The 15,852-nt window shown below is 40.8% G+C and overlaps 1 protein-coding gene across 1 annotated transcript in view; it reads right to left on the minus strand.

Moving 5' to 3' along the window:
* LOC137371346 (GRIP and coiled-coil domain-containing protein 2) overlaps positions 1-15,852 on the minus strand; it is a 72,992-nt gene that overhangs the window by 40,769 nt on the left and 16,371 nt on the right. Inside the window, exons 6-7 of the mRNA XM_068033801.1 lie at positions 9,491-11,980; positions 8,672-8,744 (exon numbers count right to left, since the gene is read on the minus strand). Coding sequence (XP_067889902.1) covers positions 8,672-8,744; positions 9,491-11,980 — 2,563 coding nt within the window. The remainder of the gene's footprint in view (positions 1-8,671; positions 8,745-9,490; positions 11,981-15,852) is intronic.

Below are 15,852 nucleotides of genomic sequence, written 5' to 3' on the forward strand. Positions count from 1 at the left end.
TCTGCAGGGTCCATGGACCAAATACTGGGAGTTGGGATTAGAATAGATGGATCATTTTTCGGCAGGCACAGACACAATGGGCCAAGTGGCCTCTTTCTGTGCCTTAAACTTTCTATGATTTCTAAAACAGAGCAGAAGGACAGGTTAGGGTGTTTGGCTCAAATAAGCAATCATACAAATGCACAGAGTATAAAGGAAAAAATTGAATGAATTTCAAGTGCAAATTCAACTTGGAGGGTATGACAAGGTGGCCATAACTGAGACATGACTGCAAGATAGTCAGGACTGGAACCAGGTTATAAGGTCTACAGGAAAGATCGGGAAAATGGTAGAGGGGGAGGAGTAGCCTGAACGTTTAAGGTTGAAATCCCTTTCATAAGAGGATATAGTGAGAAGTCAGCAGGCAGTGGAGACTTGATGGGTAGAATGAAGAAACAGAAAAGGATACAAGACTGTAGTCGAGTGGTGTATAGGCCCCCTGGTAGCAACTGTGAAGCAGTGGATTGTATAAATGTAGAGATTAGACAAGCATGTAGCAAAGGCAGAGTGGTTTTAATGTAAGATTTAACTTTCATGTAGATTCGGATAAGCAGACTAGCACGCAAGGAAGGTAGAGAATTTCTTGAGTGTGCGCAGGATATTTTCTGCAGCAATATATCCTAGAAACAAGAGGGCAGGCCATATTACATTTAGTAATGAGTAATGATCCAGATTAGTTAACCTCCTGATGAAAGGTCACAGACCTGAAACATTAACTCTGTTTCTCTCTCCATAGAAGCTGCCAGACCTGCTAAGTATTTCCAGCACTTTGTTTTTATTTTAAAAAGGTGGGTGAGAACATTGCAGATGCCCTAACTGTAATCTCCAAGTTCTCACCATTCGGGAACTGTTCCTTTCGACTGAAAATTGTGCCTATCACTCCATTAGGTATGAAAGATGACAGAGGGAAATGAGAGAATTATAGACCAGTTAGCCTAACATCTGTTGTCAAGAAATTGCGAGAGTCCATAATTAAGGATAGGGTGACAGAACACCTTGAAATTTTTCAGTTGATTAGAGAGCACCAGCATGGATTTGTAAAGGGCACATTATGCCTGTCAAATCTGACTGAATTTTTTTGAAGAGGTGATTAAAGTAGTGCACAGGGGAATGTCTATGGATGCTATTTATATGAACTTCCAGAAGGCATCTGATAAAGTCCCTCATAAGGCATAGTTAGCTAAAGTTGGAACTCATGGAATTGAAGGTAAATTACTGACCTAGCTCAGAAATTGGCTGAGTGGCAGCAGACAGAGACTAGGGATAATAGGCAGATACTCTAATCGGCAGGATACCATTCGTGGTGTCCCACAAGGATCTGTGTTGGGACCTCAACTAGTCACTGTATTTATGAACAACTTAAGTGATGGTATAGAAAGGCACCCATCGAGCTGAATGGGAAAAACTGTGACAAGTGGATTTCAATGTAGGCAAATGCAAGGTCATCTACTTTGGACCCAAAAAGGATAGAACAGAGTAATTTCTGAAAGGTGAAAAGCTTGAAACAGTGGAGTTCCAAAGAGACATGGAGGTCCATGTACATAGTTTATTAAATCATCAATGTCAGCCATGGCTCAATGGATATCACTCCTGTCTCTGAGTCACAACGTTTTGGGTTCAAGTCCCACTCCAGGGCTTGAGCATGAAGATCAAAGCGGACACTGCTGTCTTTTGGATGACAGTTTGGACTTAAACCATCTGCCTGCTTGGGAAGATGTCAAAAATCCCATGGCACTACTTTGAAGAGGAGCGGGGAGTTATCCCCACTGTCATGCCCAATATTTATCTCTCAAACAACATCACAAAAACAGATTATCTGGTCATTATCACTTTAATGTTTGTAGGAGTTTGCGGTGTGAAAATTTTCAAAAGTATTTCATTGCCTGTAAAGCACCTCGAGACAAAGCGCTATATAAATGCAAGCCCTTTTCCCTTTTTTGGAAGTAATGAACAGGTAGAGAAAATAATCAAAAAGGCTAATGGAATGTTGGGCTTTATATTTAGAGAACTAAAATACCAAGGGTAGAAGCTATGCTATAACTATACAAAGCCCTGGTTAGACCACAACTGGAGTGCTGTGAGCAGTTCTGGGCAGCACACTTTAGGAAGGATATATTGGCCTTGGAAGGAGTGCAAGTAGATTTACCAGAACAATATCTGGCCTCCAAGGGTTAAATTACAAGGAGAGATTACACAAACTAGGGTTGTATTCCCTGGAATTTAAATGGTTAAGGGGTGATTACATTGAAGTTTTCAAGATATTAAGGGAAACAGATAGAGAGAAACTATCTACCCTATTTTTGTTGGTTGTGGACTAGGAGGCTTAGTCTAAAAGTTAAAGCCAGACTTTTCAGGAATGAAATTAGAAAACACTACTTCACACAAAGTGTGGTAGAAATTTGGAACTCTCTTCTGCAAACAACAGCTAATGATAGATTTAAACTTAGCAATTGATCTGAAATTGATAATACCTTTGGTTAACAAAAATTTAAGGGACATGGGCAAAGGCAAATATGGTCGCAGACCAACCATGATCTCACTGAGGTTAGAGGGACTAAATGGTCCTCTTCTGTTACTATATTCCAATGGGTGCAATTGGTGATCTGGGTGCAAGCTGCACTCGAAATTGTGTGAGCTTTGGGAAGTCTTTTTCCCCCCCTCAAGTTTCTACTTAAATTTATTTGCATTTGCCAAATGTAAAAATCTCCCATGAACTAGTGCAATCAGGCAGCATTTTAGAACACTTTTTAAAAAAAAACTTGCATTAAAAGTGGTAATCTGGTTCAGCTTTATTAATATAGCTTAAAATGAGTAATAATTTTAAATAAATGAAAATGACAGTATTTTAACTGTACAGAACCATTTACTGGTTACATTGGTGTACAGTGGTCAGTTACGTGGCAGATTGAAACAATATATTTAAAAGCTTTTAAAATAGACCTATTAGAGTCCTTGTGCCTAAAAAAAGTTTAATTTTAAAAGTCTCCTCGAGGGCCGACAAACAGGTGCAATAAGCGGAAACTCGCCAGGGTAACTCAATCTGCGGGTGTGGCCGGTTTTGTGGGCAGGGCCAGCTACCAACATGATGTTTAAGCTAGCACAAGAGATCGCGGAACCTCTATTTGCGTGGAATGTAATTTGTGCTTAAAATTTCTTCATCTTTTGCGGGGTTTGGCTAATTTTGAGCGAATTAAGCCAGGAACTAGCACATCTTAGTGGAAACTCCTGGCTAATTTGAATAATAAAACTCATTAGATGTAAAAACTGAAATATTAAAAATATATCAGCAGAAGGCTCACAAAAATCATATGCAAGTCTGTTCTCATTAACTGGAAGATACTGCAATTTCAATTTTATTCCTTCATAAAGATATACAATAACTAGACAAATTATAAAATTGCTATGCTTATTTTTAAGACAACCACAGATTCATATTAATCTGCGATTAGAAGATAGCAAGTTTAGGACTCCAAATTTTGGGCTGAATTTTACCAGCCCCTCGACGCCACGGGTAGCAGCTGGGCGGTTGGGGGGGGGGGGGAGCGGGGGGCTGTAAAATTCTATGGGGAGAGGCCCACCTCGACCCCTGACATTGAAAAGGGCCCGCCACTTATCAACGGTGGGGTGGGGTTACGGAGCTCTGAGGCGAGAATCTGTTGGGATGGGGAGAGGAATAAAATTTTCAGGGCGGGAGGGTTGGGGAAAACAATTTTTATTGGCTGTGGAGATGGTGGGAAGGGGTTGAGGGAGTTTGGGATATTAAAAGTTTATTATGGGGGGGGGGAGGAAAGAGGGCAATTTATATATAAACTACCCATTTGGGGGGGGGGGGGGGGGTGGTGGAAGACTAGATTTCAGTTGAAATAAAAAAAAATGTATTTCCCAGGGATCGGGACCTCTTTACTACTAAAATGTTACTGAAGGGCTTGAAGCCCTTTAAAAAAATGACGGTGGTGCCGGACGCCATTGCCAGGGACACGGCAGCCGCCCCCTCTAAGTCATCCGCCCCTGCTATTTAAATGAGCTCCCACTCGTAACATCGCGGGGGCTCGGCGGCAGCAGTTCCGTGTCGGAAAGCCGCCAAGTTCAAAGCGCAGCGCGCTAATAAAATTCAACCCAATACGTTTTATAGCAAAAGTATACCACCTTCCTACTGGACATTTTTTTTTAAAGTTTTTAAATCTCACTCTAGCTCTGCACATAAATGTGCGACCTGTTACAGCCATCCTGATAATGAGAATAGATATCACAAAGTTAAACATACTTTTCATAAGTGTTAGTCAGAATGGGCAGTTTACAAAAACATTGTGAATCTTCCTATCTTTTTATTTTTAAATTCATTTCAACCACAACTTGTATATAGCACCTTTAACATAATAAAACATGCCAACGTGCTTCAGAAAAGCATTACAAAACAAAATATGACACCAAGTCACATAAGGAGACATTAGGGCAGATAACCAAAAGCTTGGTCAAAGAGGTGGCCTGAAGGTGTGTTTTCAAGGAGGAAAGCACAGTAGAGGGGTTTAGGTAGAGAATTCCAGAGCTGAGGACCGAGGCAGCCGAAGGCACAGCCACCAATGGTAGAGCGATTAAAACTGAGAATGCTTAAGCAGCCAGAATTAGAGTGCAGATATCTTGCAGGGCTGGAGGAGATTATAGACATTGGGAGGGGCCAGGCCATGGAGGAATTTGAAAACAAGGATAAGAATTTTAAAAATCGAGGCGGGAGCCAATGTAGGTCGGCAGGCACAGGGGTAAATGGGTGAATGGGATTTGGTACAAGTTAGGACACTGGCAGCAGAGTTTTGGACTTCCTGTTTCATTCAAATGTATTTTACAGGAGTTCTTAGCTTCCTACACTTATTTCTTGGTCCAACATATCAAAGTAACAGTAGATACAGAAAATATTCTGATATAGCAGGGGAGTGGGTATATATCAGCACAGTCAGAGGTTGTGGTACACATTGGTACCAATGACATAGGTAGAGAAGGATGAGGTTCTGCAACAAGAATATAGGGAGCTAGGTAGCAGATTAAAAAGCAGGACCTCGAAGGTTGTAATCTCTGGACTACTCCTGGTGCCACGTTCTAGCGAGTATAGGAATAGGAGGAGGATAGAGCAGATGAATACTTGGCTGAGGAGATGGTGCAGGAAGGAGGGCTTTAGTTTCCTGGATCACTGGGACTGTTTCTGGCAAAGGTGGGACCTGTACAAGTTGGACGGGTTGCACCTGAACCAGAACGGGACCAACATCCTTGCTAGGAGGTTTGCAAGTGCTGTTGGGGCGGGAGTGTTTAAACTAATTTGGCAGGGGGATGGGATACAGAGTGGAGGTACATTAGGGGGTGATGCACAGTCAAATATAGAAGAGAAATAGTGTCCGTCTGGAAGGCAGAGCAAATATCGACCTGTTAAGGCACAAGTGAAAAATGCAAGGCTGGATTGCATCTATTTTAATGCAAGGAGTCTTACAAGTAAGTCAGATGAATTGAAGGCATTGATTAGCACATGGGATTATGATATTATTGCTATCAGAGAGACATAGTTGAGAGAGGGACAGGACTGGCAGCTCAATATTCCAGGGTATAGAATCTTCAGGCGTGACAGGGGAGGGGATAAAAGAGGTGGTAGTATTGCACTGTTGATCAAGGAGTCAATTACTGCAGTAAGGAGGGATGATATCTTTGAAAGTTCCTTAAATGAAGCCATATGGGTAGAACTTACAAACAAAAATGGGGCAATCACTTGGCTGGGAGTGTACTACAGACCTCCAAACAGTCAGGGAGAGATAGAGGAGCAGAGATGTAGGTTAATCTCAGAGAGGTGTAAAAATAATAGAGTAATAATAGTAAGGGATTTCAACTTCCTCAATATCAACTGGGATAGTCTTAGTGCAAAAGGCTTAAAGGGGGCGGAAGTCTTAAAATGCATCCAGGAGAGCTTTTTGAGCCAGTGCGTAGAAAGTCCTACAAGAGAACGGGCAGTACTGGACCTAATCCTAGGGAATGAAGCTGGACAAGCGGTAGAATTATTAGTGGGGGAGCATTTCGGGGATAGAGACCATAACTCTAAGATTTAAAGGTAGTTATGGAAAAGGACAAAGATGGACCGGAAATAAAGGTACTGAATTGGGGGAAGGCCAATTTCAGTATGATAAAACAGGATCCGGCCAAAGTGGACTGGGAGCAGCTATTTGTAGGAAAGTCTACATCAGACCAGTGGGAGTCAAAGAGGAAATAGTGATAGTTCAGAGCCAACATGTCCCCATTAGTGTGAAGGGCAGCACCAACAAGTCCAGGAAACCCTGGATGTCAAGGGATATAGAGGATTGCATCAGGGAAAAAAAAGGAGGCTTTTGGCAGATTCAGAGTACCGAAAACAGTGGAGGCCCTAGAGGAGCATAGAAAGTGTAGGGGGATACTTAAAAAAGTAATTAGGAGAGCGAAGAGAGGACATGAAAAAACTGCCCCAGTATGTCCTGTCCACAAAATCCAGACAATTATCATCCCAGTCTACTCTCAATCATCAGCAAAGTGATAGAAGGTATTGTCGACAGTACTATCAAGCAGCCCTTACTCACCAATAACCTGCTTAGTGATGTGCAGTTTGAATTCTGCCAGGACCAGTCAACTCCAGCCTCTTTATAGCCTTGATCCAAACAGGGACAAAAGAGCTGAATACCAGAGGTGGGGCAACAGTGACAGCCTTGATATTAAGGCAGCATTTAACCAAGTGTGGCCTCTAGAAGCCGTAGTAAAATTTAAGTCAATTGAAATAGAAGGACAAACTCTCTACTGGTTGGAATCATATCTTGCACAAAGGAAGATGGTTGAGGTTTTGAAGGTCAATCATCTCAGCCCCAGGACATGGGGAGTTCCTCAGGGCAGTGTCCTAGGACCAACCACCTTCAGCTGTTTCATTAATGACTTTCCCTCCGTCACAAGATCAGAATTGGGAATGTTTGCTGATGATTGCACCTTGTTCAGTTCCATTTGCAACTCTTCAGATAATGAAGCAGTCTGTGCCTACATGCAGCAAAAGCTAGACAACATTCAGCCTTGGGCTGGTAAGTGACAAGTAACATTTGCATGACACAAGTGCCAGGCAATGACCATTTCCCAATGAGGGAGTCCAACCATCTCCCCATGACATTCAATGGCATTACCATTGTTGAATCCCCCATCAACAACATCCTTGGGGCTACCAATGATTAGAAGCTTAACTGGACCATGCACATAAATACTGTGGCTACAAGAGCAAGTCAGAGGTTCAGTACTTTGCAGCAAGTGACTCACCCCCCAACTCCCAAAGCCTTTCCACCATCAAAAAGACACAAGTCAGGAGTGTGATGGAATACTCCCCAATCAACTGGATGATGGCACCCTAACCATCATCTAAACATTCATGGTCTCCACCACTGATGCACAGTAGCTGCAGTATGTACCATCTACAAGATACACTGCAGCAATTCTTCAACAGTACCTTCCAAACCCATTACCTCTACTACCTAGAAGGACAAGGGAAGCAGGTGCATGGGAAAACTGCCATCTTCAAGTTCCCCTCCAAGTTTCACATCATCCTGCCTTGGAAATATACTGATGTTCCTTCATTGTCATTGGGACAAAAACCTGGAACATGAACAGCATGGTGGGTGTACCCACATCCCACAGTCTGGAGCTGTTCAAGAAGGCAGCTCACCACTACCTTGTCAAAGGCAACTAGGGCTCTACAGTAAATAAAGGCCTTACCAGTAATGTCTACATTACATGAATCAATAAAAACAAATAGCACAATGCGAATAAAAAGAAATACAGCTTGAAGGAAGAATGGATCAAATATGAGAACAGGAACTGCTCAATTTGAAAACAGCACAATTGAAATTTAAACTGCTTTTACTGCAAGTATCTGGAACAGCAGAATTTTGCAAATTACAGAATACGTCAAGGAAAACAATGAGTGCCTGGTAAAAATGACATTCTGATGACAGCACACAGTTTTATAAAGATTGTTGATCAATCACAAGGGAAAGAAACCTTATTGCTTGGCTCAATTATCCTATTATAGACCAGACATCAAACCCTGGAACCTCCCCCAATTCTGTATCACTCAATATCTCACCAGACAGTATATTAATCCACTCAGCCACTTAGAAAGCCAGACACTGAAACCCAGCATTAAAGCTATCACAATGCTGTTTTATAAAAACCCATGCTGCTTCAGGAGGAAAAAAAAAATAACAGACTGAAGTGCCACAATTAGAAGACAAACATGAAACCAAAGGACAAATGGAACAACGCACAGGAAATTGCTAAAAATTATGTTTTACTCCCTCATGAGAAAGTCTGAAATTCACTTGTTTATTTTCATTTAACATTTCTGCTTAAAGTACATAAAAGGATAAAATAAAGACTTAAACAAGATGGATCATATGATCAGGTAGGATCAGTTCACTATGGATCAGTGGTCACAGAGCCAAGTTGTAGGACAAATTGTGAGCCAAATTTAGGTACTACTGGGGGGAAAAAAATCAAAAATATTTGAAAAAATATTCAATTCCCATGTAACACTAAATGGAATACTTACATTTTAAATTTTAGTGGAATGATAGGAAGTGAAAAGAAACTATACCTATTTTGTCATTCAGTTCGACAATAGTGCCTTGTAAGGTATTTTCTTCACTGGATGTTTTCTGCATCAAATCCTGTATTGAATGCAAGAAAACAAAGGTTACCCATTTTTAAGCTGTCCCATAAGTTCAGTATTATTTACATTATAAAGTTTCTTGAAACAGAAAGAAAAATACTCTTTTCCATCAAACTGCCAGGTGTCAGCCATTTCCCTCTGTAAAATATAAAAATTACTGCTCAAAATTTGATTTCAAATGTGAAAAATCAAAAATGATTATTCATACATAGGTCAACAGCAACTGTTTCAAATTGTCATTCAATTGAAGAGAATTTAAGTTCTATTCAGATTCCTTTCACCTTGAAAGTTTTTAAATGAAGAAAAATAGTGCCAAATCAATTTGGCTATTGTGCAAACAGATGTTTGTTGACATTGCCTTCAAAACAGGTATTCAGCCCCAAGAAATTTATGCATAAAGAATAAACTAGATTACAATGAAAAATTGAACAGATGTCTTCTGCAGTTATGACATCATGGAATCATGGTCTTCAGTATATTAACAAACATACCTGAGAGAGGTCTTCGAAGACAAATGATTACATATTGGGATGTCAAAGGATATCTGCTGTGATCCCTCCTAATTCTCAGTCAGGTGATGATAAACATTCAGCACACTTCCTCGAAACCCAGCTTAAACTCAGATTCATAGGCACCAGAAAAACTTTCAACCCATAAGGCTAATAGACTACAACACACCATTCAGATCCCTCAATTATATATTTTAGTCTTTTAATATATTTAAATGTACATATAAATGGTTACCTTCAATATTTGAATCTCCTCTTTAAACTTTGATAGCTCAGACTCTTTTTCATTCAGCTGGTGCTTTAATTGTTCCTCTTTTTCTTCTGTTGCTTCTTTTTCAGTTTTCTCATTCTGTTCTTGCTTTTCTGTTTCCAAGCTCTCAAGCTTCTCTGTAACATCCTGAATCTGAATGAGCAGTTCTTCATTTTCCTGGGTGATTTTCTCACTTAGGCTCTGCAACTCTAACAGATCTCTTTGCAATCCTTCCTTATCCAACAGTGCTTCATCTAGATGCTTTTGCAGAAGGGTTTTCTCTTTTCTGAGGTCATCTATTAAACAACTGAGCTCAGCCTGTTGATCTCTATTTGCATCATTTTGTAATTCCAATTCTCGTTGCAACTGTAGTATGCGTTCATTGCACTGCAGCACCAGAGATTGCTTTTCGTCCCTGATTTTTTTCACATATTCCTCCAATAATTGCACTGCCTCATTTATACCTATCTCAGGAGCATTATTTGCAGAACTGAAGACTTCTTGTTCAAGAATATTAATTATTGCAAGTTTAACATCACAAAGTTTCTGTTTTTCAACTCCATCTGCTAGTTGGAGATTGTCTCTTTCCCAAGTCAGAGTTTGTAACTGTTTATTGAGATCTTGAAGTTTTTCTTCATTTGCTCCCAAATTTTCTTTTTGTAAACTGAACATAGCTGCATCTTTTTGTAATGCTTCCTTTTCTTTTTCTAACTTTGTAATAAGCTCGTTCAGATTCTTTGTTTGGGAGTCCAAATGCTCCTTCTCAGTTATTATAGTTCCCAGTCTGTTTTCCATCTCTCTCAGTTTTTGACAAGTATACTCCTTTTCTGAAACTGCCTCTTCTAATTGATGTACAATTTCAACTAATCTTTTCTGCAATTCACATTTGTCCTCGTCAAGTACTTGCAATTGTTGTTGAAGTTCTACAGATTTACCCTGCTCCACCACAAGAGATTGTTTCAACTTACTTATTGACTCTTCAGAAACATTCATTGTTGTGACTAGTCTCTCCTTCTCTCTGATTAATGTGCCCACTTGTTCTTGTAAGTCATTTAAGCTTGCCTCCTTTTTCCGAATTGAAGATGTCAACTCTTGATTCTTCTCTTGAAAACTATTTACAGTTTGCTTCAATTCTTTAGCCTCCTCAACTTCAGCCTGCAGTCTGTTGATCATTTCCATAAGAGAATCTTTTTCATTAAAAACTCTTCTGAGTTTCTGTTGCAGGTCATGAATTTCATCAGATTGCTGCTGCTTCATAACTGCAAACTCATAACTGATCTTTGAAGCAGATTCTCCCAATTCAGTCTGTAATGTTTCCATGGTTTTGCGCAAGTTTTCATATTGACACTCTGCCTCTTCTTTCTCTTCCAATAAAGTTTGGCAATGCTTCTTTAGATTGTCTATTTCGAGAAGTGATTCTAGTTTCTCTTTTTCAGCTCCAGTATGTAATGTTTGCTTTAATACTGAAATATCTTTTTCATGTTGTTCTGTTATAACTTGCATTTCGTAGGAATGCTGGGTTACTGCCATTTCACAACAGTCATTAGTAGATTGAAGTTCATCTTTCAGTTTTGTAACCATATTCATATAATCTTCCTTGCACAGCTGGAGTTCATTTATCTTAAACTCCCAGTCTTCTCGCTCATGAAAGAACTCCTCTTTCGTGTGGTGCAGTTCCATCTCTAGTTTCTCTTTTATATTTTTTATGTACACAAGTTCATCCTGTAACAAACTTTGCTGCAATTCTAATTTTTTCACATAGTTCTCAAGGTACTTCATCTGATCATTGGATTCAGAAGCTGCTTCTTTTGGGATTTCTTTTTGGACCTCCTTTTGCTCTTCTGTCATTTTTCTTAACTCTTCCTTCAGTTGATTCAGCTGATGCTCATAGTTGCTCCTATTAGTGATCTGCTCATTCTCAAGACTTTTCTCTTTTATTGAATGTTTCTCTGTTAACTCTTGTTCTAATGTCCTAAGTTCCTTCTCATGTGTTATGACGGCAGATTCAAACTTTTGCTTCCACATTGTCACTTCTTCATGATGGGCAATTTGGATTATTTGAAGCTCCTTCTCGAGTTCCTTCATTTCACTTTTGTTTTTAGCAACAACGTCCCCATTACTTTCTTGTAGCCTTCTAATTTCTTCTTTCTGCTTCTCAGTGAGAGCTTCTAATTGTTGTTTCAACTGCAAAATCTGATCCTCAGAGGCAATTTTAACTGCATTTAATTCTTCTTCCAGTCTCTTTGCTTCAGTTTTCTGGGCTGAATAGACTTCAAGCTTTTGCTCAAGTTGTCCAATGTCAGTGCTGTGTTTGAGATTTGATGCTTGAAGTTCATTTTCTAAGCTGGTTACTTCCTCTGTGTGTTTGGCCTGAGCAGCTTCCAATTCCCCACACAAAGCTTCAATTTTGTTTAAATGTTGATTTTTTAGCAATTTCATCTCCTCCTGGAGTTCGGTTTCTCTTGACAATGCATCCTTAAAATTTAAACAGATTTTCATCATAGTTCACTTACATCATAGACATATGTTCTGTTTACCTCAAATTGAAGTTACATTAATATTCATCCAACCAGTTTATAAATATAGAAAAGTATGACCTTCAGTATGATTAAAGGAGAAGCCTTTTTTTAAAATATAAATTAAAGCTACAATGATCCTCACAGATTTGGAGAATCTTAACATATATAAGTTTCACTACATCACTAACCACTGTAGAATCATGAATGTAGCCAAGTCTAACTGTAAAGTTTTGCTATTAAATGCAAACATAAAATATTTTTTTCACCCAAGGCAAGCTATATTTAAAAGTAGAATATTTTTGTTTGAACAATAATAGCCTCTGACCTCAGAGCAATCAATAAAGAGTAGTTATTGAGCCAAAATAAGCCATACTATCAATGCAGTATTCATCTGAACTAGTTTACTTAATGGAGGTCACTACTTAGTAACAAATGCTTGGAATAGATGTACCAGCACTTGAAAAGCAGAAGGATGGATTAAAATGGAGTCTAGATCCTCTACTCGTTTTCATTAAAAACAAATTTATGTCTTACAACAACAAAATTGTCTAGCTTCAAGTAGACTTATGATTGCAATTTCTAGAATGGGGAAGTACATTGGCAAATCATAAGCCGCATATGACTTCTGTGGGAACACTAGTGTAGTGGTAACGTTACTGGACTAGTAATCCAGAGACCCGGACTAATGCTCTGGGGTCACGAGTTCAAGTGCCACAACGGCAGTTGGTGAAATTTAAATTCAATTAATTAATAAAAATCTGGAATACAAAATTAGTCACAGTACTGGTGAGCAAGAAACTACTGGACTGTCGTAAAAACCCATCAGATTCACTAATGCCCTTTTGGGAAGGAAATCTGTCGTCCTTCCCTAGTCTGACCTACATGTGACTCCAGACCCAGAGCAATGTGGTTGACTCTTAACTTCCCTCTGATATAGTCAAGCAAGCCACTCAGTTGCATCAAAACCATTACAGAAAAGTCAAAAAATAAAATTGGACTGACCACTTGGCATCGATCTAGGCACCAGAAAACAATAAAGAGATACCCTGCCCAGTCAACTGTGCAAAAGCCTCCTTATTAACATCTGGGGTCTCATGTCAACATTGGGAGAACTGTCCCACAGACATCCTAACAGTCATACTCATGGAAACATTACCTTACAGCCAATATTCCAGACTCCATCACCATTCCCAGGTATGTCCTGTCCCATCAGTAGGACAGACCCAACAGAGGTGGCAGCACAGTGATATACAGTTGGGAGGGACTGGCCCTGGGAGTCTTCAACATTGACTCTGGACCTCATGAAGTTTCATGGCATTAGGCCAAACATAGGCAAGGAAACCCGATTACCCTGTACAGCCCTCCCTTAACTGATGAATCAGTACCTCTCCACATGGAAGAAGCACTGAGGGCAGTATCGGCACAGAATGTACTCTGAGTGGGGGACTTCAATGTCCATTACCAAGAGGGGCTCGGTAGCACTACCACTGAACGAGCTGGCTGAGTCCCAGAGGATATATCTGCCAGACTCGGCCTGTTGCAGTTGGAGAGAGAACCAAGAGAGAAAAACCTACTTGATTCCGCCCCCGCCAATCTACACGTCACAAATGCATCTGTCCATCACAGTATTGATAGGAGTGACCACTGCACAGTCCTTGTGGAGACCAAGTCCCATCTTCACACTGAGGATATCCTCCATAGTGTTGAGACATTGACACTGTGCTAAATGGAATAGATTCAGAACAGTAGGAGCTTAAAACTGGGCATCCATAAGGCGTTGTGGGCCATTTACAACAGAATTGCATTCAACTGTAATTTGTAATCTCATGGCCCGTCATATCCCTCATTCTACCATTAGCATCAAGTCAAGGGATCAACCCTGGTTCAATGAGGAGTACAATAGAGCATACCAGAAACAGCACCAGATATACCTAAAAATGAGATGCCAACCTGGTGAAGCTACAACACAGGACTACATGCATGCTAAACAGTGGAAGCAACATGCTACAGACAAAGAAGAGATGTCACAACCAAAAAATCACAAGTGTTACAGCGGGGAAGGAGGCCATTCGGCCCATCGGGTCTGCACCAGCTCTCCGAATGAGCAATTCACCTAATGCCATTCCCCCACTACGCTGCACATTCTGTCTTTTCAGATAACAATCCAATTCCCAATGAGATCAAAGCTCTGCAGTCCTGTCACATCCAGTGGTGAATGGTGGTGGTCAATAAAGCAACTAACCAAAAGACGTGGCTCCACAAACATCCCCATCCTCAATAATGAGGGTGCCCACCACGTTATTGCAAAAAACAAGGATGAAGCATTTGCAACCATCTTCAGCCAGAGGTACCAGAGGATGATTCATCTCTGTCTCCTCCCAAGATCCCCAGCCTCACAGTTGCCAGTCATCAGCCAATGCGATTCACTCCATGTGATGTCAAGAAATGGCTGAAGACACTGGATACAACAAAGGCTATCAGCCCTGACAACATGTGGCTGTAGCATTGAAAACTTAAGCTCCAGAATGGGCCACACCCCTAGCCAAGCTGTTCCAGTACAGCTACACCACTGGTATCTATGCGACAATATGGAAAATTGCCCAGTTAAGTCCTGTCCATAAAAAGGTCAAATCCAATCCGGCCAATTATTGCCCCATCAGTCGACTCCCAATCAGTAGCAAAGTGATGGAAGGTGTCGTTGACAGTGCCATCAAGCAGCACTTTATCAGCAATAACCTGTTTACTGATGCTCAATTTAGGTTCCACTAAGGGCACCCAGCTCCAAACCTCATCACAGCCTTGGTCCACACGTGGACAAAAGAGCTGAATTCAAGAGATGAGGTGAGAGTGACTGCCCTTGACATCAAGAATGCATTTGAACAAGTGTGCCATCAAGGAGCCATAGCAAAATTGAAGTCAATGGGAATCAGGAGAAAAATTCTCCAATAATTGGATTCATACCTAGCACAAAGGAAGATGGTTGAGGTTGTTGCCAGCCAATCATCTCAGCCCCAGGACATTTTTGCAGGATTCCTCAAAGTAGTGTCCTAGGCCCAGCCACCTTCAGCTGCTTCAACAATGAGCTTCCATCCATCATAAGGTCAGAAGTGGGGATATTCGCTGATGATTGCACAGTGTTCAGTACCATTTGCTACTCCTCAGATATTGAAGCAGTCCGTGTTCATACGCAGCAAGACCTGGACAACATACAGGCTCGGACTGAATACTGGCAAGTTACATTCGTGCCACACAAGTGCCGGGAAATGACCATCTCCAACAAGAGAGAATCTAACCATCTGCCCTCGACGATCAACGGCATTACCATCACGAAATCCCACCCCACTCCCCCGACCCCCACAAACAGCCTGAGGTTTACCATTGATCAGAAACTGAATTGGACCAACCATATAAATACTGTGGCTACAGGAGCAGGTCAGAGGCTGAGAATTTCTGTACCTATTGATTCCCCAAAGCCTGTTCACCATCTATGAAGGCACAAGTCAGAAGTGTCATTGAATACTCTCCTGATGAGTGCAGCTCCAACAATGCTCAAGAAGCTCGACACCATCCAGGACAAAGCAGCCTGCTTAGAAACATAGAAAACAGGAGCAGGAGTAGGACATTCGGCCCTTTGGGCCTGCTCCACCATTCAAAAAAGATCATGGCTGATCATTTAATACAATACCCTGTTCCCGCTTTCTCCCCATATCCCTTGATCCCTTTGGCATTGAGAAATATATCTATCTCCTTCTTGAATATATTTAATGACGGCCTCCACTGCGGTAGAGAATTCCACAGGTTCACCACTCTCTGAGTGAAGAAATTTCT

This window comes from Heterodontus francisci, chromosome 6 (genome assembly GCF_036365525.1).
Source record: "Heterodontus francisci isolate sHetFra1 chromosome 6, sHetFra1.hap1, whole genome shotgun sequence".
NCBI classification, from domain to species: Eukaryota; Metazoa; Chordata; class Chondrichthyes; order Heterodontiformes; family Heterodontidae; genus Heterodontus; species Heterodontus francisci.